The sequence below is a fragment of the Dromiciops gliroides genome, chromosome 2, assembly GCF_019393635.1.
Source record: "Dromiciops gliroides isolate mDroGli1 chromosome 2, mDroGli1.pri, whole genome shotgun sequence".
In the NCBI taxonomy this organism is placed as follows: Eukaryota; Metazoa; Chordata; class Mammalia; order Microbiotheria; family Microbiotheriidae; genus Dromiciops; species Dromiciops gliroides.
In genome coordinates this window covers 266,799,574-266,823,446 of record NC_057862.1, presented here as the reverse complement: position 1 = coordinate 266,823,446, position 23,873 = coordinate 266,799,574, and the positions used below count along the sequence as shown (strand labels likewise).

Here is a 23,873-nt window from a genome sequence, read left to right as displayed (position 1 = left end):
GTAATGTTTTACATAAATACACATGAACCCCCAAAAAGAGAAACCCTCATTTGATTGCTTACTGCCTCAGGAAGGGGGAGGGGAGGGAAGGGATAAAATTTGAAGAATATAATTTAATAGCCTAGCACAAGGATAGGTTGGCAGATAATAAACATTGCTTAATTCATATGTAGTTTAGAAATAAATGTACCATATGTGGAACAGAAATGCATTTTAGGAAAATTTTAATGGAACTGCATGGTAGGAAACTTGAAGGAGTTCTTAATCTCAGGTCTATGAATTTGTTTTTTTAAAATATTTTGATAACTATTTAATTGGTTTCCTTTGTAATAAATTATACATTCAAAGACAGGTTTCATAGACTTCACCATACCAGACTGCAAAAAGGCTCTGTGACATAAAAAAAGGGGGTTAAGAATCCTTGCCCAATTAATTGATTAATCAAACTAATTAGGTGACATTTTCTTAGTCAACTCTAACATAAGGCACGACACCAAAAGTTAACAGAAAAGTATTAGTTTTGATGTACAGCTTAATATATAATTTCTAAAATGATTTACTCATGAATTATTTATTTTTGCATATTTATTTTTTAATGGAGCTGTTTGCCCCACCTGAAAGCTGCAACTACTTAGTGTTGGTGGTTCAGGTGAACAAAACCAATACTAGGTGGGTTTTTTTTGGGCAGGGCAATGGGGGTTAAGTGACTTGCCCAGGGTCACACAGCTAGTAAGTGTCAAGTGTCTGAGGCTGGATTTGAACTCAGGTACTCCTGAATCCAGGGCCGGTGCTTTATCCACTGCACCACCTAGCTGCTCCCCAATACTAGTTTATATCATGTTTCCTGTGAGCTTAAGAGAAAATTCTTACCTGTAGTACCAGACTGAACAGATAATGATCTTTCCAGTTGCAGTGGTGACATCATCTGTATTGTTAATTTTGCTAGATAAATGGCTTCATATTCCTATTTGAAAAAAAAATTCTAAAATGTACACAATAAATTTTTCCAATGCCTACAATAGCAAAAAGCACAGAACAAATTCCTAGTTTAAAATGAGGCAACTTGTTGGGATTTATAGTTACAAAAATGTACTACAGACTTGCAAATAGCACCCCACCATTTAATAACTCAATCAAGGAGGTAGTATGAACTAGTGATCAGCACAATAATGAGACATAAGAGCTAAGTTCTAGAATTGTATTCTCCACTTCTAGTTAGCTGGCTATATGAGCTTAAGATATGTCCTTACACAGATTATAAAGGGCATAAGAAGTGAAAAAAGGATTGTTCATATTTTATTCCATAGGCAATGTGGAGCCACTGGAATTTATTGAGTAGGAAACAGACATGGTTAAATCTGCGCTTTAAAAAATCAGTTTATCGAGTATATGATAAACACAAAGATCCAAGCTTTTGGAACATAAACTCTATTTGATAAAAACTGCTGGGAAAACTGGAAAATGGTAGGGCAGAAACTAGGTACAGACCAACATCTAACACCATATACTAAAATAAGGTCAAAATGGGTACCTGATTTAGTTAAGAGATTATGGAATTGTTTATCTGTTATGGGCAGAGGAAGAATTTGGGACCAAAGAAGATAGAGAGTAAAATAAAATGTAAAATAGATAATTTTGATTATATAAAATTTAAAAGCTTTTGCACAAACAAAACTAATGTAACCAAGATTACAAGAGAAGTAGAAAACTGGGAAAGAATTTTTATAACAAATATCTCTGATAAAGGCCTCATTTCTCAAATATATAGAGAATTGAGTCATATTTATAAAAATACAAGTCATTTCCCAATTGATAAATGATCAAAGGATATGAACAAGCAGTTTTCAGACAAAGAAATCAAAACTATAATCATATGAAAAAATGTTCTCAATAACGATTTATCAGAGAAGTGCAAATTAAAACAACTCTGAGGTATCACCTCATAACTATCAGAGTGGAAAATATAACAAAAAAGGAAAATATTGGATGTTGGAGGGGATGCAAGAAAAGCTGGGACACTAATTCACTGTTGGTGGAGATGTGAAAAGATCCAACCATTCTGGAGAGCAATTTGAATCTATGGCCAAAGGGCTATAGAACTGTGCATACCCTTTGATCCAGCAATACCAGTGTTGGGTTTATAACCCAAAGACAACCCTATTTGTACAAAAATATTTATAGCTGCTCTTTTTGTGGCAGCCAAGAATTGGAAATTAAGTAAAAGGAATGCCCATCAATTGGGGAATGGCTAAACAAACTGTAGCATGTGGTGATGGAATATTATTGTGCTATAAGAAATGACAAGTAGGATGATTTCAGAAAGGCCTGAATAGACATGTATAAAGTGAGCAGAACCAAGAGAACATTGTGTACAGAGACAGCAATACTATTTGATGAACTGTGAATGACAACTATTCTCAACAATATAATGATCCAAGACAATCCCAAAGCATAACAGAATAGTTTTATGAAAACCCAGGGAGAAAAGAATATCAGGAAGAAGGGGCAGCTAGGTGGCGCAGTGGATAGAGCACCGGCCCTGGAGTCAGGAGTACCTGAGTTCAAATCCGGCCTCAGACACTTAACACTTACTAGCTGTGTGACCCTGGCCAAGTCACTTAACCCCAATTGCCTCACTAAAAAAAAAATATCAGGAAGAGAGTATGACTAATAGTATCAAGTTCAGCAAAGAGTCAACAAGGATGAGGGCTAAAAAAAGATCATCAAATCTGTCAATTAAGAGAATGTTATCAACTTTGGAGATATAAATTTCAACTGAATAACAAAATCAAAGCCAAGTTACAAAAGTCTGAGGAGTAAGTAAAAGGACTCTCATATTATCTCCATCCCAGAGTGGCAATTTAGGATAGATACTTTGTGTTCACTAACCTGATTCATAGTCAGAACTTATGAGACTCATTAGAACTGTTAATTTTGAAAGAAAGCATGTGAAATTGCTTTATGGCCAAATGGGCATGTACTATAAAAGAAATCATGCCACCCAGGCAAAATCCGGACTTGGGTATGAAAAAGGGTTCATATGACAGAAAGAAGTACAGCTGAATTCTAATGCCCAAGATATAACTAGAAAAATTTGCACCAGACCAAGTCTCAGAAAAACTAAGGGAAAAAAAATCACATTCAGTCATTTTTCAATTGTCAGCAAAGGAAGAGATAAGTGAGCAAACATTGAGGACAGTCTAACTATGAAAGTTTACATGAACACTCTAACATTCATGTTTGGTGTTCATTCAGGCTATGAACCACTGCAAGAAAAGGTCCCAGATCTAGCAATTAGAGGGCCCAACCTTATAAAAGGTGCAAAAAGAGGTTTCAACTGGGAGTTGTCACTACAGAAATCCAGGACAGAATGAAGAGAGGACTTACGTATAGGTAGGGTATTCCAGAGTGAGATGCATTTGTGGGCACTATGCTGTGTACTGAAAAAGGAACAAATTTAAAAGCAAGCATAAGCTCTGTGGCTCTAACTCCAGGAGTGGATTGAGGTCTCAGTTCCATTTGAAGCCCACAGGGCAGGAGTCCTAGACCAAAAGGGAACTGCAGTTCTGTTACTCTGAACCTGCTTTGCACTGGCTAATACTGGCTGAGTCTAGCAGCAGTTTCCTCCAACCAGGGGTAAGTCCATAGCTTAGACCCAAACACAAGTCAGGAACCTGTAAAGTTCTAAACAGGAGGGCAGTGATTACACTTTGCCCAGGCTCAGACCCATCTGGGAGCAGTGAAAGCTTGTAGGTCCCCAGTTTGAACTGTCCCTGAGAGCTTGTAATAACACAGAATTCAATACCCCCTTCTTTCCCGAAGAGAGCAGTAGCAACAGCCCAGTCATTCCCTCCAGAAATGCACAGAGCTAAGCCCTAACATCAAATTCAAAGTCAAAAAGTAGACCAGAAGAAGGAACAAAGAGAAAAAGACCTATTATGGTGACAGGTATAAGCAAGGCACAAATCCAGAATGACTTCAGGAGAAAAGCCTCAAAGAAAAAGTTTGGGCACAAGTGCAACCTGAACTCCTGGAAGAGATGAAGCAAGAGGGTTGTTTTTTACAAGGCAGAATGAAGATGGCAGAGAAGCCAGGAAGCCAGGAAGTTGTCCCCAGTTTCCCTTGGGAACAACATTAAATTAAGCCTCTAAATGGATGCAGGAGATGATGTAGTAAAAAACGTAATGAAACAATATTTTGGCTTAGAAGGACTTCAGGAAAAGTCTGTCTCAGTTGGGTAAAAGGCTCACTACAGGGGGTATCTGGGCAAGCCAGGAGAAGGCTCTTAACCACAGCATAGATCAGTACCTGAGGCCCATTGGTCCTGGCTCAGCAGGACAGTGGCACAGGAGGCCAGTTGTGAGGCCCCCACCCCCAACAAAGAAGGCAGCCTGCCAGCTGAGGTATCCCCTACTCAACAGGCCAGGCTACTCCAGTGCAATGAGCAAGCTGCAAACCCCTAAGGCCTCAGAGCAGAAAGTTAATGATCCGGACCCTAGCCTCTAGCATAGAAGCTTGGGACAGTGTCCCCTGTGCCCCAGCAACAAAGTTCAATTTTTTTTTTCCGGGGCAATGAGGGTTAAGTGATTTGCCCAGGGTCACACAGCTAGTAAGTGTCAAGTGTCTGAGGCTGGCGTTGAACTCAGGTACTCCTGACTCCAGGGCCAGTGCTCTATCCACTGTGCCACCTAGCTGCCCCCCAAGTTCAATTTTAAAAGTCACAAAACAGACTAAAATATGAGTGAGAGACAGAAAAGAATCCTCATCATAGAAAGGTACTATGGTGAGAGGAAAGACCAAAATACAAACTCAGAAGAGGAAACTGCTGTCAAAATGCCTACATGCAAAGCCTCAAAGGGGAAGAGGAATTGGTCTCAAGACCAAAAACCCTTCTTGGAAGAGCTCAAAAAGGATATTAAAAATCCAATAAGAGAGGTAGAAGAAAAAGTGGGAAAAGAAATGAGAGTTGTGCAAGAGAATTACGAAAAAAGAGTCAACACCTTGGAAAGGGAAGGACAAAAACTGACGGAAGAAAACAATTCCTTAAAAAAAAACAATTGGCCAAATGGGGAGAAAAATCCAATGAAGAATTGGCCAAATGGAAAAGGAGGTACAAAAGCTGAAAATAATTTTTAAAAAATTAGAATTGGGCAGATGGAAGCTAATGACTGTATAAGATATCAAGAATCAGTCAAACAGAATCAAAAGAATAAAAAAAAAAGGAGAAGAAAATATAAAATAACTCATCAGAAAAATAAGTGACATGGAAAATAGATCCAGGAGAGATAACTGGACTACCTGAAAGTCATGATCAACAAAAGTGCCTGGATAGTATCATTCAAGAGATTATCAAGGAGAAATGCCCTGATATTCTTTTTGTTTTGTTTTGTTTTTTTGGTGGGGCAATGAGGATTAAGTGACTTGCCCAGGGTCACACAGCTAGTAAGTGTCAAGTGTCTGAAGCCGGATTTGAACTCAGGTCCTCCTGAATCCTGGGCCGGTGCTTTATTCACTGTGCTGCCTAGCTGCCCCTTGCCCTGATATTCTAAAACAGTAATTGAAAGAATCCACCCATCACCTCCTGAAAGAGATCCCAAAATGAAAACTCCAAGGAATATTATAGCCAGATTCCAGAATGATCAGGTCAAGAAGAAAATGCTGCAAGCAGCCAGAAAGAAACTATTCTAATATCAAGGAGCCACAGTCAGGATTACACAGGATTTAGCAGCTTGTACATTAAAGGATCTGAGGGCTTGGACTATGAAGGCAAATGAGTTTGGATTGCAATAAAAAATCAACTACTCAGCAAAATTGAACATAAGTTTTCAGGGGGAAAGACATTCAATGAAAAGATGAAAAGACCACATTCAAAGACAAAATTTTATCTTCAAATTGACTCAAGAGAAGCATATAAAGGTAAAGAGGAGAAAAAACATGCCATATTATTCAATAAGATTAAACTGTTTGTATCCCATCACAGGAAGATGACACCTGTAACTCTTGTGAACTCTATCTCTATTAGGGAAGATAGGAGTATATGTAGATAGGAGGTGTGGGGATATAAGTTGATTTTGATGTGATGATAAAAACAATTAAGGGGTGAAAAAAAGATTGTACTGGGAAAAGAGGAAAGGGGAAACAGAATGGGGTAAATTATATCACATGAAGAAGCACAAAAGACCTATTACAGCAGAGAAAGAAGGGAGGGGTGAACATTGTTTCAACCTTACAGTTGAACCTTACTTTCATTGAATTTGGTTCAAAGAAGGAATTACATACACATTATTTGGGTAAAGAAATTTATCTTACCCTACAGGAAATTAGAAGGGGAATGGGAGAAGAAGAGTGAGGGGAATGCTGATAAAGGGAGGGCAGAAATAGGAGGGGAAAGAGGAAAAAAAGGAAAGGGGGCAGATAAAAAGGAGGGAAGATTGAGGAAGGCAGTGGTTTCTGACCAAAACACTGATGAGGAGGGACAGGGTGAAAAAGGAGAGAAAAGTATAAACAAGGGAAAAATTTGATGAAGAGAAATAGTTAGTCATCATAACAGTGAATATGAATGTGATGAATTCTCCCATAACACAAAAGGGGATAGCAGAGTGGATTAAAAACCAGAATCCTACAATATGTTGTTTCCAAATTCTTAGAAGAGAAGTTAAGTGAGTTATAGAAAGAAATAGAAAGTAAAACTATACTTGTGGGGGACCTCAACCTACTCCTCTCCAAACTAGATAAATCTAACCACAAAATAAGACAGAAGCTAAGGAAGTGAATAGAATTTTAGAAAAGTTAGACATGATAGACCTCTGGAGAAAAGTGAATGGGGATGGAAAGGATTATACCTTTTTCTCAGTGGTACATGGCACCTACATAAAAACTGACCATGTATTAACATCACAGTCAAATGCAGAAAGGCAGAAATATTAGATGCATCCTTTTCAGATCATGATGCACTAAAAATTACATGTAATAATGGGCCATGGAAAAAGACTAAACATTAATTGGAAACTAATATCATCCTGAAAAATGAGTGGGTCAAATAACTAATCATAGAAACAGTAATTTCAGCAAAAAGAAAGACAATGAGACAACATACCAAAATTTATGGGATGTAGCCAAAGCAGTTCTTAGGGGAAAAAAAAATGAAAAGGGTGAATTAACCAACAATGAAGAGGAAATTAAAGCATAATTAGGGGCTATCTTACTCAACTGTGTGACTATAAATTTGACAAAGTAAATGGAAGAATATTTACAAAAAAATGAATTGTGGGGCAGCTATGTGGCGCACTGGATAAAGCACAGGACCTAGATTCAATAGGACCTGAGTTAAAATCTGGCCTCAGACAGTTGACACTTGCTAGCTGTGTGACTCTGGGCAAGTCACTTAACCCTCATTGCCCCATTAAAAAAAACAAAAACAAAAACAAACAAAAAATAAATTGCCCAGATAACTGAAGAGGAAATAAAATACTTAAATAATCCCAATTTTAGGAAAAGAAATTGAACAAGCATCTTGTAGCCAACTCTGTAAAGAAAAAATCCCAATGCTAGATGGGTTTACAAGTGAAATTCTAACCAACATTTAAAGAACAATTAACTCTAATACTATATAAACTATTTGGAAAATAGTTGAAGGAGTTCTACCAATTCCTTTTATGACACAAATAGGGAAGAATCAAACAGAAATTATAGACTAATTTCCCTAATGAATATAGATGCAAAACTTCTAAAAATTCTAAATAGGATATTAGCAAAGGGATAACAGCAATTTATCACACTATGACCAGGTGAGATTTATATCAGTAATGCAGGGCTGGTTCAATATTAGGAAAACTAGCAACATAACTGATCACATCAATAACAAAACTAACAGAAATCATGATTACCTCTAAATAGATGCAGAAAAGCTTTTGATAAAATCCGCACTTATTCCTACAGAATAGAAAAAAATGGAGCTTTCCCTTAAATAAGCAGTATATATCTAACACCATCAGAAAGCACTATATGTAATGGGGATAAGCTAGAAGCTTTCCCAAGAAGATCAAGGGTGAAACAAGGATGCCAGTATACTAGAAACATTAGCTTTAGCAACAAGAAAAAGGAACTGAAGGAATTAGAATACGTAGGGAGGAAAGAAAACTATCACTCTTTGCAGATGATATGATGGTATACTTAGAGAATTCTAGAGAATCAACAAAAAAACTACTTGAAACAATTAACTTCAGCAAAGTTGGAGTATATAAAAAGTAAATACCATACATAAACCACCAGCATTTCTATAATGACCACAAAGCCCAGCAGCAAAAAAATAGGAAGAGAATTTCATTTAAAATACTGTAGACAATATAAAATACTTGGGGATCTACCTGCCAAGACAAATCTAGGAACACAATTACAAAACACTTTTCACACAAGTAAAATCAGAGCTAAACAATTGGAAAAATATCAATTGCTTGTGGTAAGGCTGAGCTAATATAATAAAAATGACAGTTCTACCTAAATTAATTTACTTATTCAGTGCCATACACAATGGATAGAGTGCTGGCCTGAAAGTTGGGAGGACCTGAGTTTGAATATCACCTCTGACACTTGCTGTGTGAATGTCATTTAACCCCAACTGCCTTAAACATCTGAGGCCATCTCTAATTTTCTTGATATATACCTTGCCATTGGACCCAGATGACTCTGGAGGAGAAAGTGAGGTTCATGACCTTGCACAGCCCTCCCTCAATTAAAGCCAACTCAACTGCAAATCATGATATTACCCCAATGTCATGGTCCTCTTCCAGAACGGACAGAAAACAACAACCAATCAAGCTACCAAAAATCATTTCATAGAGTTAGAAAAAATAGTAACAAAAAGGTAAAGAATATCAAGGGAATTAATGAAAAATAATGGAAAAGTGACCTAGACATACAAAATCTAAAACTATATTATAAAGTAGCAATCATCAAAAACTATTTGGTCCTGGCTAAGAAATAGAGTGGTGGGGGGCGGCCAGGTGGCGAAGTGGAATAAAGCACCGGCCCTGGATTCCGGAATATCTGAGTCAATCCGGCCTCAGACACTTGACACTTACTAGGCTGTGTGACCCTGGGCAAGTCACTTAACCCCCATTGCCCCGCCAAAAAAAAAAAAAAAAAAGAAAGAAAAAAAAAGAATAGAGTGTGGGTGGATCAGTGGAATAGGTTAGGCACAGGAGACACAGTAGTAAATGACTATTGTATCTACGTTTGATAAACCAAAGACTGTAGCTTCTGGGATAAGAACCACTATTTGACAAAAACTACTGGGAAAACTGGAAAACAATATGGTAGAAACTACGCATAAACCAACATCTTACAACATATAACAAAATAAGGTCAAAATGGGTACATTTGATGATACCACAGGCAAATTAGGAGAGGAAGGAATAGTTTACCTGTCAGATCTATGGAGAGGGGAAGAATTTATGACCAAACAAACAAGAGATAGAGAACATTATGAAATGCAAAATGGATCATTTTGATTACAATAAATTAAAAAGTGTTTGTACAAGGGCAGCTAGGTGGCGCAGTGGGTAGAGCACCGGCCCTGGATTCAGGAAGACCTGGGTTCAAATCCGGCCTCAGACCCTTGACACTTACTAGCTGTGTAACCCTGGGCAAGTCACCCCAATTACCTCACCAAAAAAAAGTGTTTGCACAAACAAAACTAATGCAACCAAGATTAGAAAGGAAATCAGAAAGCTGGGAAACAGCCAGTATTTCTGATAAAGACCTGATTTCTCAAATATATAGAGAACTGAATTGAATTTATAAGAATACAAGTCATTCCCCAATTTAGAAATGGTCAAGAATATGAACAGGCAGTTTTCAGATAAAGAATTAAAACTAGGGGCAGCTAGGTGGCACAGTGGATAAGCACCGGGCCTTGATTCAGGAGGACCTGAGTTCAATCCATCCTCAGACACTTGACACTTACTAAACTGTGTAGCCCTGGGCAAGTCACTTAACCCTCATTCCCAGCAAAAAACAAAAACAAAACTATCTATGATCATATGAAAAAAATGTTCTAAATCACTATTGATTAAAGAAATGGAAATTGTAACAACTCTGAGGTACCACCTCACACCTATCAGATTGGGCTAATATGAACAAAAAGGAATGGATAAACGTTGGAGATGATGTAGGAAAATTGGAACAGTAAATGCATTGTTAGTGGTGTTGTGAACTGATCCTACAATTCTGGAGAACAATTTGGAATTATGCCCAAAGAGCTATAAAACTGTGCATACCCAGCACTATCACTACTAGGGTCTGTATCTCAAAGAGATCTTTTTTGTGGTGGCAAAGAATTGGAAACCGAGGGGATGCCCATCAATTGGGGAATGGCTGAACAAGTTGTGGTATATGATTGTAATGGAATACTATTGTGCTATAAGAAATGATGAGCAGGCAGATTTCAGAAAAACCTGGAAAGACTTACATGAACTGATGGTGACTGAAGTGAGCAGAACCAGAACACTACACAGTAACAGCAATACCGTACGATCATCAACTGTGATAGACTTAGCTCTTCTCAGCAACACAGTGATCCAAGACAATTCCAAAAGACTTGTGATGGGAAAATACTTTCCATATCCAGAAAAAGAACTGAGTCTGAATGCAGATCAAAGCATACTATTTTATTTGTTGTTTTGGTTTTTTTTCCCGTGCAGTTTTTCCCTTTGGTTCTGATTCTTCTTTCACAACACGACTAATATGTGAATATATTTAACATGATTGTACATAGAGAATCTAAATCGGATTGCTTGCTGTCTTGGGGAGGGGAAAGGGAAGGATAAAAATTTGGAACTCAAAATCTTACAAAATGAATACTGAAAACTATTTTTACATGTAACTGGAAAAATAGTTTTAAGAAAAAAAAAGAAAACTTTTCAGAAAGAATTAAAAAGTTTTTTCAAAAGCTGAAAAAAGAGTCTGAAAAGTTTTATAAATGAAATGCGTACAGCAGAGGGGGAAAGTGGAAAAGAGAAATAAGAGCTAAGTAGGAAAGAACTGGAAAGGGAATTAACAGTGTGGCACAAGAAATACAAAAATTAATCAAGAAAGAAGCTCTATGAAAAATTATGATGAACCAGAAAGAAGATAACGATTCAAGACAGGCCAGTCCATATCAACACACAAACTAACAACAAATTGAAATTGTCCCTCTTCGAAGCCACACAAATGGCTCTCCTAACCTTTTTTGATCACATAGCCCTATCAGTAAAAAATTTTTTGAGCATGTACTTGCAGTGAGTATATTTCTTTATTTATAATTACACATACTACTGTAACAAATATTATGTACATTATATTCACAAAAGTAGAAAAGTTCTTAAAAGGATAATATAAAGATGAAATAATATTTGATTTCTAGAGTCAAAGGGGAGCCACTGAGTACGGAAGTGACATGGTCTGATCTGTACCCTAGGGAAATAACATTGGCAGCTGTGTGGAGGGTAAATTTAAGAGGAAAATGATGTGAAGCAAGAGGACCAATTACAAGATGATTGCAGGAGTCCAGAATAGATACAGTGGTTTTATGAGTGAAAAGAAGAGGACAGATATGAGGATGTGGAGGCATAACAAACAAGATTTGGAAACTGACTATTATGTGGAATAGAATATAATGCTCAGGTTGTGAATACCTGAGTGACTTAGAAGATTGGTGATATCCAGGAGAGTTATAGGGAAGTATGGTAGATGGGGAAGTTGGAGAGAAAGGTCACAAGGCATGTCTAAGATTAAGATCACAATCCAACAATGCCTGCTCATCCTATGTAACTCATTCTGACCCACACTGTAATGACTGGAGTGACGCCACCTACTGGAGAGTTACTGTAGGAAAGCTCTGCCATGAGGAGAAGCCATCTGAGGTCAAGCCATGCAGCTTTTCCTTGGTGTCAGGAAATGATGTTTGCTTGTGGGTACTGTCTATCAAAGCTACCAGCCAATTAGCTTGGCTGTGTGCATGTGGATGGGAAGTTCCTAGTTTCACAGGAGGCTTGTGGGAGGAAGAAGGGGTGAGGCTGGCTCTCTTGCTCTTTCATCAGGACTCTCATGGAGAGTAGAGCAGAAATGCAGGCTTCCTGAGATAGATAGCTGAATCTAGGCCTCTTTCTCTCTTTACACCAAATTCTTATTCTCCTTAATAAATGCTTAAAAGTCTAACTCTTGCTAAAGCTTATAATTTATTGGCAACCACTCATTAGATATTTTAGACAGTATAGCTAGAATTTTAGCAACCTTACAACTCAAAATGAAAAGGGTTAAGGCTCTCACTTGCCTCTGCCTTCCAATGGGTACCTATCATTGCCATAAGGTGATCTGGGGGTGAATTTTCTTAACACCATCTACTGATGAGCTGTGGGCAATGGTTAATTTTAAGTTACAATTTTCCTAAGAAGCTAAAACTCACCTCAGAAAAAGGAGGGTTGGGAAAACTTGTATAGCAAAGAGGAAAATTCAGTGGGTGAGTGTTGGGGGATAGTGTTGGGTTGTGTTAGAGACAAGCTGTTGTTCAACCCTTCTACTGGCTGACTGCAAGGTTCTCATGGTGGAGACCATGGATATTGTGACGTTTAAAATCTAATGTTTGGGGGCAGCTAAGTGGCACAGTGGATAAAGCACTGGCCCTGGATTCAGGAGGACCTGAGTTCAAATCCAGTCTTACACCCTTGACACTAGCTGTGTGACCCTGGGGCAAGTCACTTAATCCCAATTTCCTCACACAGACACACAAAAAAAATCTAATGTATGGTCGCCTTTTTTCTGCCCCCAGTGTAGGGGGAAAGCTAGCTAGGATTTACTTATAAATTAGAAGCATTACCACCAGTTTTTGGCATTAAGTATTAAAGAGTAAAGAGAAAACACCTGGGTCAGAAAACCAAGACAAAGCCTATCTATCCTATAGGAGAGATAAGGGTTCAACCTGGCCTCTTTCTTCTACCTAGTCCTCTACCACTAGGATGTTCAGGAACCGAACTGAGAGAGGAAACAGCCCTTCCTCTTCCTGCCTCCCTGAACTGGAAGAGGCTGTCCTTCAAGCTGGTCAGTGTCACCCAAATCCCTTGGTTCACTGGACTTGAGGGTGGTTTCTTGTTGAGTTCAAAGTCCTTAGCTTCTGAGAATAATAGCCTATTGAGGGCCAGCCAGGTGTGGTTTTGATTTAATTAACTAAGTAGGTTAATCAGCAAAGTCAATCACTTTCAGTCAGTTTCACTTAATTCAATCAGTCTAGATCAATCTCCTCTGGTTGGAGCCTTTGGGCATTGACAAAAAGCCCATTATATCTTACAATATAAAAGCTACAGTGAGGTAAGAACTACAGATATCTCCATTTTATAGATAAGTCTCAGAGAGGCAAATGACTTGCCCATGGTCACATGGTCATTTAAGTGTAATGGGAAGCCAGGCATCTTCACTCCAAGTCAAGTATTCTTTCTACTCTACTGTGCTGCCTTCCTAATACTGTAAATTAAAAAAGAACTTGTCTAATCCTTCTTTTCTTTTGTGTTTTTTTAAAAATTTTTTTGGTGAGGCATTTGGGGTTAAGTGACTTGCCCGGGGTCACACAGCCAGTAAGTGTTAAGTGTCTAAAGGCTGGATTTGAACTCAGGTCCTCCTGACTCCAGGGCTGGTGTTCTATCTACTACCTAACTACCCCATATCCTTCTTTTCTTATTAAAGAATATAAATCATTTGAGGTTATTGTTTCTAAGTTTCAGGTTAGCTTGATGTCAAATGCCTCTAACCTACTTATGTCATCTATTATAGTTCCTTTAAATGTTTTTTTTATAATACATGATCCTTTATTTCTAAATATATTCTTTCCTTCATGCCTTATAAACAAAGAATTAGAAAAAAGAAGGGTGGTGATGAAGTAGATCAGCAAAACTAAACACTACATAAACCAATGGTATGCATCCACAGTCTCCCACCTCAGAAAAAAAGGGAGGGAGGTACATTGTCTTAATCTCTTTTAAGGACAAGCTTGATCACTTTAAGTACTTAAAGTTCAGTTTTGGTTAAACAAGGTTTTTAAATAGAGATTTTAAATTGGTAATATTGTTAATAAAAATTATGATAAAGTCATAGAATTTAAGATTTGGAAAAGGTCTCAGCAACCATCAAGTCCAAACCATACCCTGTAAGAATCCCCACTGTAACAAAGCTAAAAATTAGTCATTCATCCTTTGCTAGAAGACCTCTGAAGGAATTTAATTTCACTTCTGGATAGCTCTAATTGTTTTTTTCCTGGCATCAGGTCTAAATTGACCTCTTTGCTCTTCGCCAAACAAACTTCCCCACCTTCTAGTGATAGCTTTTCAAATACATGAACATAATTGCCATTTTTCTCTGAATATTCTTGAATGCAGGCTAAACACCCCCAGTTTCCTCAAACTGTCCCCTCTCATTTTTCATGGACCTAAGGTGCTTCTCCATCCTGGTTGCCCCACTCTGGACATTTTCCAGCTTATCAGTATCCTTCAACTATGGCAACTAAAACTAAACATTATATTCCAAACAAGGTCTGGTGAGGGCAGAGTAAAGGGAATAATACCAACTACTTATTTCCTAGAAGTTATGCTTCTCTTTATACAGGCCAGGACTGTAATTAGTTTTTATCTGCCACATTAAATCATATTGATCCTGTTCCAAAATATTTTTCAGACAAACTGATAATTCTGAGTTCATCTTCTGATTGTGAAAAATTTATTGTACCTACATGTAAATTGTTCTTTTTTTTCCATTTTATTAAATTTAGTCCAATATTTTAGCCTGTTAATACCTCTTTGGATCCCAATGTATCCAGTCTGTTAGCTATCCCTCCCACCTTATTGTCATCTGCCATATTTGATATACATGCTACACGCCAACTATGCTTTTAATCAAATAATAAAAATGTTAAATGTTAAAAAATGTTATATATATCCTTATACCCTTGGAAACCTATTGCCAAGCTAACATCAAACCATTAATCAATTAACAAGTATTTATTAAGTACCTACTATATGCCATTTAGTTAGAAAGCACTTATTAAATGCTTATTATGTGTCAGGCACTGTGCTAAACACCAGTACATAAAAGCAATCAATTTCTATTTGCAAAGTGGTTACATCTATAATTATTCTTTGATTCCAGTCATTTAAACTTGTTCTGAATTCATCTGCATTACTGTCTACATCTATCTATAGTAGAATAGGAGAGATACTATAGTAATTTAGTGAGATGCTATAGTATTTTAAAGATCTAAGAATCAAATACAGCACTCAAGCTATTACTACATTAGCAACCTTAGCAAATAAGCAAATGCCTAATGAAGAGTAAGAGGAGTAACAGGAGTTACCTGAAGCTGATGGACAAATCCAGCATTAGGATTAATACAGAACCTTCTTTCTTGAACATATGCAAATGCCTCCCTTAAAAATAATAAAAAAAAAGCTAAAAAAATGTCATTAATTTATTTCTTTCAGAAATACTGCTTTATAAAATAAGAAAGTATTGCTGAGAGGCAGAGTGATGAAGTAAAGAAATCAAAGGACATAGTATGAAGCAGGACCTGAATTCAAATCCTGTTGCAACAGTTGCTGGCTATGTTAATACTAATTACATCACTTAACTTAAAAGAAATAAGACTCAGAGAGTTTATCTGTAAAACAATGTTAATTCAATTTACATTACCTTTTTTGGGGGGGCAATGAAGGTTAAGTGACTTGCCCAGGGTCACATAGCTAATAAGTGTCAAGTGTCTGAGACCTAATTTGAACTCAGGTCCTCCTGAATACTGGGCCAGTGCTTTATCCACTGCACCACCTAGATGCCCCCCTCAAGATTTATCTTGAGCAGAATGATACTTTGGGGGCATAGACAATGTGGAAATTCATTTTGCTTAATGACACATAACTTGTTACAAGGGTTTTTCTTTTCCTTTTTTTTTTTTTGGAGGGGGGAGGGCAGAAGGAAGGGGTGGAAGAGAGAAGGGTTATGAAGAGATATTCAAAAATGTGAGAACAGAAGGCCAGAAAGCAGAGAGGCTTTAATAGTTAACAGGCTGAACTTATTCTCTACTTAAAAAGCAAAGCAAGTGCTACACAGCAGAAATTTGTAGTTTCATAGACAAACAAACCCCTCCTTTTATTCCACAATGTAAATTGAAATATTCATTTTATTTGGTATTTGTCAAGTTCAAAATAAACTTTTTTAAAAAGGAAGATTATCTTGGGTGAGAAAAATTAGCTATCTGCATTTAAATTTAAACAGAAGTTATACTTCTTTTCAACCCTGTCACAGAAAACAAAATACAACCAGCCTTTAAAATATATCATATGCAAAACATTTATTGGTTCACCAAAGTATTATTTTACTATCTGTTCACTATCTGGTGTGGCATACAAAGAGCCTTTCATAAGTTTTTTCTCTTTTTGATGTAAATTTAAATGGCAGGGGCAGCTAGGTGGCCCAGTGGATAGAGCACTGGTCCTGGAGTCAGGAGGTCTTGAGTTCAAATCAAAAAAGGCAACATTAAAAGTTCTCCTATCAAACTATTATTCCTGTCAATCAAGAAGACCATAAAGTTAAATGTAGGTAGGTGATCAATAACTTTAAAATCATTTTTCTCATCATGTAGGCCCAGTCAATACTACACCAAAGTTCCTTTTTGCTACAAAGACTAAATTGGCTAGGCTATGGAATACTTTCTTACCTGTATTTCACTCCAAATGTTTCCATAATGTATGCAATAACTAAGGCAGCACTGAAAAGAAAAATACTTTTAGGACAACCAGTCAAAATTACTCATAAATTAAATACTTCACATAAAGGGTAGCCTCATACCTTCTTGAAATTCCTGCATTTCCATGGACAAGAACTTTTCCTGGAAAACAATTCTGTATTCTAGCAGACATATCTGGACCATCAACTAAAATATACTAATCATTTCATAAAGATAATTCACAAAGAAATAGTCCTCTTTTAAAAAGGCTTCTAAAAGAAATGCACACTTCTTTAAAGATTAAGAATTCCTTCAACCCATCATATTTCTACAAATTTACATACTGCAGTTGGGATTTTTTTTTTAATGCTAAATTTGATTGTATTGGTATAGGGAGCCCCCATGAGGTACTTCCTCTACCAAAGCAAATAAGTAACTTTTGTGCATTAAACCATGCTAATGTATGTAGCAACTAGACTTTGGGCATAAAGAATTCACAAAATGTTTAAGCTGGACACATCAACAAAATTCTATGAAGATAGTTTAAAAAGCTCAAGAAAGAATAATAAGCCACAATGAAAAATCTCTATCCTTGTAAAAATGGTAATAAACTTGCTATCTCTTGTATTTGAAATCAGTAGACAAGCAATTTAGATTTCAAAAAAATACTCTGAATCCTCTCCACTGATAATTAAAATTAACTAAGAAAAGAAAAGATTTACCTCCTGTTTGTAAACTTCCATCAATAAATTCTTTAGTCTGAAGATAAAAAAATAGGTTGCAAAAAAGAAAACAATTAAGATCTACAAAAAACAAATCCCATATAATTAAAAATAGTTCCAAGATACATATTTCAAAAATAAAAAAGTTGCAGAATTTGGGGGTGTTTTTCCAACATTTAACAATGACTATTTTTTTGTTTTTTTCTATTAATATAGTATTTTATTATTTTCTAGTTACATGTAGAGATAGTTTTCAACATTTGTTTCTATAAGACTTCTAGTTTCAAATCTTTCTCCCTCCCTCTCCTCCCTGCCCCCTGCCCAAGAGCGCAAACAATCTGATATAGGTTATGTACAATCAAATTAAACATATTATTGCATTAGTCATGCTGTGAAAGAAGAATCAGAGCAAAAGGGAAAAACCTCATAAAAGGAAAAAAAGAAAGTAGAAACAGTATGGTGTAATCTGCATCTGGATTCCACAGTTCTTTTTTTCTGGGTTTGGAGAGCATTTTCCATCATGAGTCCTTTGAAACTATCTTGGATCACTGTGTTGCTGAGAAGAGTCAAGTGTATCACAGCTGATCAACGCACAATGTTGTTAATACTGTGTATAATGTTCTCCTTGTTCTGCTCATCTCACTTAGCATCAATTCATTTAAGTCCTTCCAGTTTTCTCTGAAATACACCTGCTCATCGTTTCTTCAGATTGATTTCTTTGTTTGTTTGTTTGTTTTTGCAGGGCAATGAGGGTTAAGTGACTTGCCCAGGGTCACGCAGCTATAAGTGTCAAGTGTCTGAGGCTGGATTTGAACTCAGGTCCCCCCTGAATCCAGGGCCAGGGCTTTATCCACTGCGACACCTAGCTGCCCCCAGATTGATTTTAAAAAAAACCTTTCTGTTCTAAAATTTCTTCCTCCCTCCCTCCCTCCTCAACCTTCCCTATGGAATCCAGCAATTCAATGTAAGTCATACATGTGTAATTATGCTAAGCATCTTCACATTACTTAAGCTGTGAAAGAAAATAGAATAACTTTAGCAAGAGGAACTAATAAATAAAATTATACTTCAATCTGTATTCAAATACCACTAGTTCCTCCTCTGTTGATGGTTTGCATGTTTCATGTCCTTCTGATAGCATCCTGCTCATAATTTCTTTCACAGTTACTATTGCTAACTGTATTTCCTTTCATCCTATTCCCTCCCCTTGATATACACTCTACTCAATTTCCCTCAGGGCAAAATATATTACTATACCCACTTGAGTGTTTATGTTATTCCGTTAGAGCCAATTCTGATGAAAGTAAGGCTCATTCACTCTCCGGCTCCTTCCACATCTTCCCCTCTACTCCATAAGCTTTTTCTTGGTTTCTTTTATTTGAGTTACTTTACACCCTTCCACCTCTCCCTTTCTCTTTCTTCCAGTGCATTCCTCTTACCCCTTAACTTTATTTTGAAGATGTCATCATGGGTCAGCTAGGTGACACAGTGGACAAAGCACCAGCTCTGGACCCAGAAGGCCCTGAGCCCAAATCCAGCCCCAGACATAAGCCACCCCACCCTGTCTGCCCTACAAAAAACAAGGATAAATGCTTTGCATATATCATCCCTTCATATGCAATTCACACCTGTGCTCTCTGTATAAGTATATTCCTTTCAGCTACCCTAATACTGAGAAAGTTCTTATAAGTTGGAAGTATTATCTTCTCATGTAAGAATGTAAACAGTTTATCCTTTTAATGTCCCTCATGAGTTATTTTTACTGTTTACCTTTTTATGTTTCTCTAGGGTCTTGTATTTGAAAGTCAAATTTTCTATTTGGTTCAGGTCTTTTCATCACAAAGGTCTGAAAGTTCTCTTTTTCATTGAAGTCCCACTTTCCCCCCTGAAAGATTATACTCAGTTTTGCTGGGTAAGTGATTTTAGTTCCAGTTCCTTTGCCCTCTTGAATATCATTCCATGCCCTCCAGTCCTTTTAATGTAGAAGCTGCTAGATCTTGTGTTATCCTGACTGTGGCTCCACAGTATTTGAATTCCTTCTTTCTAGCTGCTTTGTAGTATTTTCTCCTTGACCTGGGATCTCTGGAATTTGGCTATAATATTCCTGGAAGTTTCCCTTTTGGGATCTCTTTCAGGAGCTGATCAGTGGAGTCTTTCAATTTCTATTTTACCTTCTGCTTCTAGAATATCAGAGCAATTTCCCCTGACAATCTCTTGGAAGATGATGTCTAAGCTCTTATTTTGGTCATGGTTTTCAGGTAGTCCAATGATTTTCAAATTATCTTTCCTGGATCTATTTTCCAGTTCAGCTGTTTTTCCAAGGAGATATTTCATATTGTCCTCTATTTTTTTATTCATTTGGATTTGCTTTACTGTGTCTTGGTTTCTCATAAAGTCACCAGCTTCCATTTGTTCAATCCTAATTCTTAGGCAATTATTTTCTTCAGAGAGCTTTTGTATCTCCTTATCCATTTGGCTTTTCAAGCTATTGACTTTTTTTCTCATGACTTTCCTACATCACTCTCATTTCTCTTTCCATTCTTTCCCCCACCTCTCTAAATCTTCTCTCTCTCCTATGTTCTCTTCAAAGTCTCTTTTGAGTGTTTCTAAGGCCTGAGACCAATTCATATTTTTCGGGGGAAGTTTTGGATGCAGGAGCGTTAACATTGTTATCTTCTTCTAAGGATATATTCTGGTCTAGTTTGCCCCCATAGCAGCTTTCAATGGTCTGCTGTGTTTTTCTGCTTACTTATCTTGATCCCCTATTTCTTGGCTTCTTAAAAGTGTAGCACTGCTTCCAGGACACACTGTTCCAAGCTATAGCTTGGCCAAGGAGGTGATTGGGCTTTTTCTCACCCTGCCTGGCCTGCTTTCTCTTTGACCCATAAACAGAAGTCTGACTGAAATCTGATTCTCTATGGTTGGAAGCTTGGCATGCCTGTGCCCCTCCACCACAGATGGCTGTCCTCAACTTTGCTTTGTATTGTTTAAAACTCTAAATGTGGGTTCTAATCAATACCCCCCCCCAATTTTGGGGGGAAACTGGCTAAAATCACTGATAAATTCACCAAGAGTTTAGGCTTTTAAGGGTTTATTAAAAGATATAACATAGTAAAGAGAGAGAAAGATTGAGAACAGATTTCTTATAGCATGGAAATCCTAGCCTTCCTAACTGCCCACATAAAATCCTGCCACCAAACCGATATCTCAAACCCAAAAAGGAAGGAAGCCCTCAGCCAGCGTCTGCTTCCTACTTCATGTTCTCCTCCCAGAAATGGGAGGCTCCTCAAGTTGATTGGCTGATAGCTTTGACAGACAGTACCCACGAGCAAACGACATTTCCTGACACCAAGGAACTTGACCACATGGCTTGCCCTCAGATGCCTTCTCCTCATGGCAGAGCTTTCCTATAGTAACTCTCCTGCAGGTGGTGTCACTCCAATTGTTACAGCTTGCTGGCTCAGAACGTGGCTGCCCCTCCCCAGTTCCAGCAGACTGCAGCTATTCCTCCCAACCACTGGACACCTTCACTGGTCTGCAAGTCAAGCTTTACAAGAAGCATCTGAAGATTCTGAGTCTTTGGAGGCGCTGTGTGCTTGAGGCTGGTCCTGCTCTGCACACTGCGCTCCTCTCTCAGCCTGAACAGCAGGTGATCCCAGTCACCTAATCTTTGGCTGGAAAAGAGTCTCACTCTGTTCTTATGAGGGTTGCACTGCTCTAAGAGTTGTCCTATCACATTATTTTTGGAGGTATGTGGACAGGTTTTCCAGAAATGGGAGAGTCACAGACTTTCTTCCACCATCTTGGCTCTGCCGAACAACAATTACTATTTTTAAGTAATTGATGGAAGGCTAATTTTTGCTCACTTGACAAGTTAAATTCTAGTACTGAATGATAGTGTCCCCAAAAAGACTATGCATAAAAGATTTTAAATAATTTTAAAACAAAAAACATCAAATGTATCCAGAATCCCTAGGAATGAATCATTATAGTTACATGAATTTTCCTGATAGCTGAAGACAACAAAGAGGCTCATGGTGAATAAAAAGGCTACTATATGACAAAAAAGGAATAATGAAGGATAAATGGAGTAGAAAATGTCGTCAAAGAAATGTCCATGTGAAATGATGTCATATGACAAGAGCAAGGGCTAAGCAAAGGAAAGTCCCTGTGCTTAACTGGTATCCTTGCAATGTCATGGGAAAGTTGAGGGTGGCCCCCTCACTTTGTTAGGTGAGAACTTACGGGAAAACATGGATAGGAATTGCGTAAGATCAACTGGTATGCAATCTGAATCCTTAGTAGGAATACACAGATCAATGAGATCATGGGTACATTTAAGAATTTTATTTAGTTTTTCAAATGCAAACCTACGTGTACACTATATTCTATCTTATTAAATGGCATAAGGACAGGTATAAGGACCTTTGATATACACAGGTATTTGATAGCACAGGTATAAAGGAACTCTTGTATGATCAAATTCCCTCTAAAATGAAGAGTGGAATCTGTTCTGTAACTTATAGTAGTTGCCTGTAAAACACTTTATATAGAGATTAAGTGATTTGCTCAGTCACAAAGCCAGCATGTCAGAGGTGAGACAAGAATTGAGGTCTTCCTGGCTCTAAAGTCAGTATTCTATCCACTATGCCATGGTTCCTCATTAAACAGTATGGTCTGCCTACTATGTGCCTGTATATACTAAGTACTGTTTATTATACTAAACAAAATAAATTTCCTTTTGGATGGGTCGGTGTCATCATAACAAAAAATTATGATATGTTGCATTTAACTGTGGATGATATGGCAGATAGACCTGAATAGCTATGATCCCAGGAGAGATCCTCTCAGGCTCTTGATGACAATTTGTTTTTTTGTCATTTGTGTCTTTCATAGAGTGAAATATGTAAGGGGGGCATGACTCCCTAGGAAGTATAACATAGTTGATATAAATGAATGAATGAATCAATGGTTATAGCCTTCTTTCAAAAGGTTTTCCCACTCTCCAGAACTCAGTATTACCAATGCTACTAATGTCCTAATTCATGAATGCCATTTAAAATATATTTGATTTCTATAGAATTAACACAAATTAGTGTTAAAGAACTTCTTTGTCAGATTTTACCCACTCTTTCATTTCCTATTTACAATTTCTTCATGGCATTGTGACCATCTTAAGAATCTGGGCTAAGGTGCTATGGAGAATTTACTCCAACATTTAAGCATGTTTCATCACTGACATACGATTACAACATTATTTTTAATTTATTTATTTTTCTAAAAATCAGGTCTCCCTATCTCACCCAAACTAGAAGTATAGCAGTCATTCATGCATCTAATCTCTGCTGACTGGCATGGAAGCACTGACCTGCCCTATTTCCAGCAGGGGTGGGGTGGGGTTTTACACCTTTCTATCCAGCCTGGTTTGGACTGGATACCCAAATTTTCTCCTACTGCAAGACTAAGTAATCTCCTAGTCTTAACCTCATTGGTAGCAGGGTTTGCAGTGCTTTTATATGAAGAAAGAGGACAATACTTCTGAAAATTAAGTCAGTTTTCCCAAGCCCTCTATAATGTTCAGAAACAACATTAAAAATCACATCTTTACTGTTATAGCATTTCAAAGCACTACCTGAACGTTGAACCAATTTTCTCATGAAAACTTTTATGACACCCTGTGCCTACAGGTTGAATCAACGAGGAAAGAGAGAGGCAGTCAGGAAGATGTTAAAAAATATTCCCAGAGACTTCTTCGGGGTGAATGCTATCATTGTCTGGCATTAGGAAAAAGTTATTCTGTCACTGATATGCCATTAGCATGAGCACAGTGATGCTCTTAAGAGGCTGAGATCTAAAATGACTCTGTCCATACAGATTGCAGGGGTATCCTAATGTCTAATGTGCTTTTACCGAGGTACAATGATAGCCTGAGACATAAATACCCCTATCAAAACTATAGAAACATTATGAAGTGAAAAGCTCTCAGTCTCTGGAAAAATACTAACACAACAAAGTAAACCTATGGACATTACTTAAGTTTGTTGTAATACTAAAGATTTGCAACTCTTTTATATATGTTTGGTTCTATGACTCCATCAAGAAACCAATCAAATAACAAGCATTTATTAAATGCTAACTATGTGCATGCAATGTGCTAAGTACTGGGAAGACATAATCTCTGCTCTCAGGGAACTTACATTCTAGTGGAGAAGACAGTTTGTGTCTTAATTATAAACATATTATCTGTTGAGACCTCTGGCTTTGTGTCATCTACATTTTTGATATGCACATCACCTTTGCTCTTATTCAAGTCATAGATTAAAAATGTTAAAAGTACAGTGCCTATGAGGGAATGCCCATCAATTGGGGAATGGATAAAAAGTTGTGGTATATGAATACAATGGAATACT

General features: G+C 37.4%; 1 protein-coding gene across 2 annotated transcripts in view; it reads right to left on the bottom strand.

Moving 5' to 3' along the window:
- The window catches only part of STYX (serine/threonine/tyrosine interacting protein), a 68,193-nt gene that overhangs the window by 5,569 nt on the left and 38,751 nt on the right, over positions 1–23,873 (bottom strand). For both annotated transcript variants that reach the window (XM_043983028.1, XM_043983027.1), the window contains exons 6-10: positions 17,464–17,500; positions 16,864–16,903; positions 16,733–16,783; positions 15,377–15,449; positions 871–964 (exon numbers count right to left, since the gene is read on the bottom strand). In XM_043983028.1, coding sequence (XP_043838963.1) covers positions 871–964; positions 15,377–15,449; positions 16,733–16,783; positions 16,864–16,903; positions 17,464–17,500 — 295 coding nt within the window. The remainder of the gene's footprint in view (positions 1–870; positions 965–15,376; positions 15,450–16,732; positions 16,784–16,863; positions 16,904–17,463; positions 17,501–23,873) is intronic.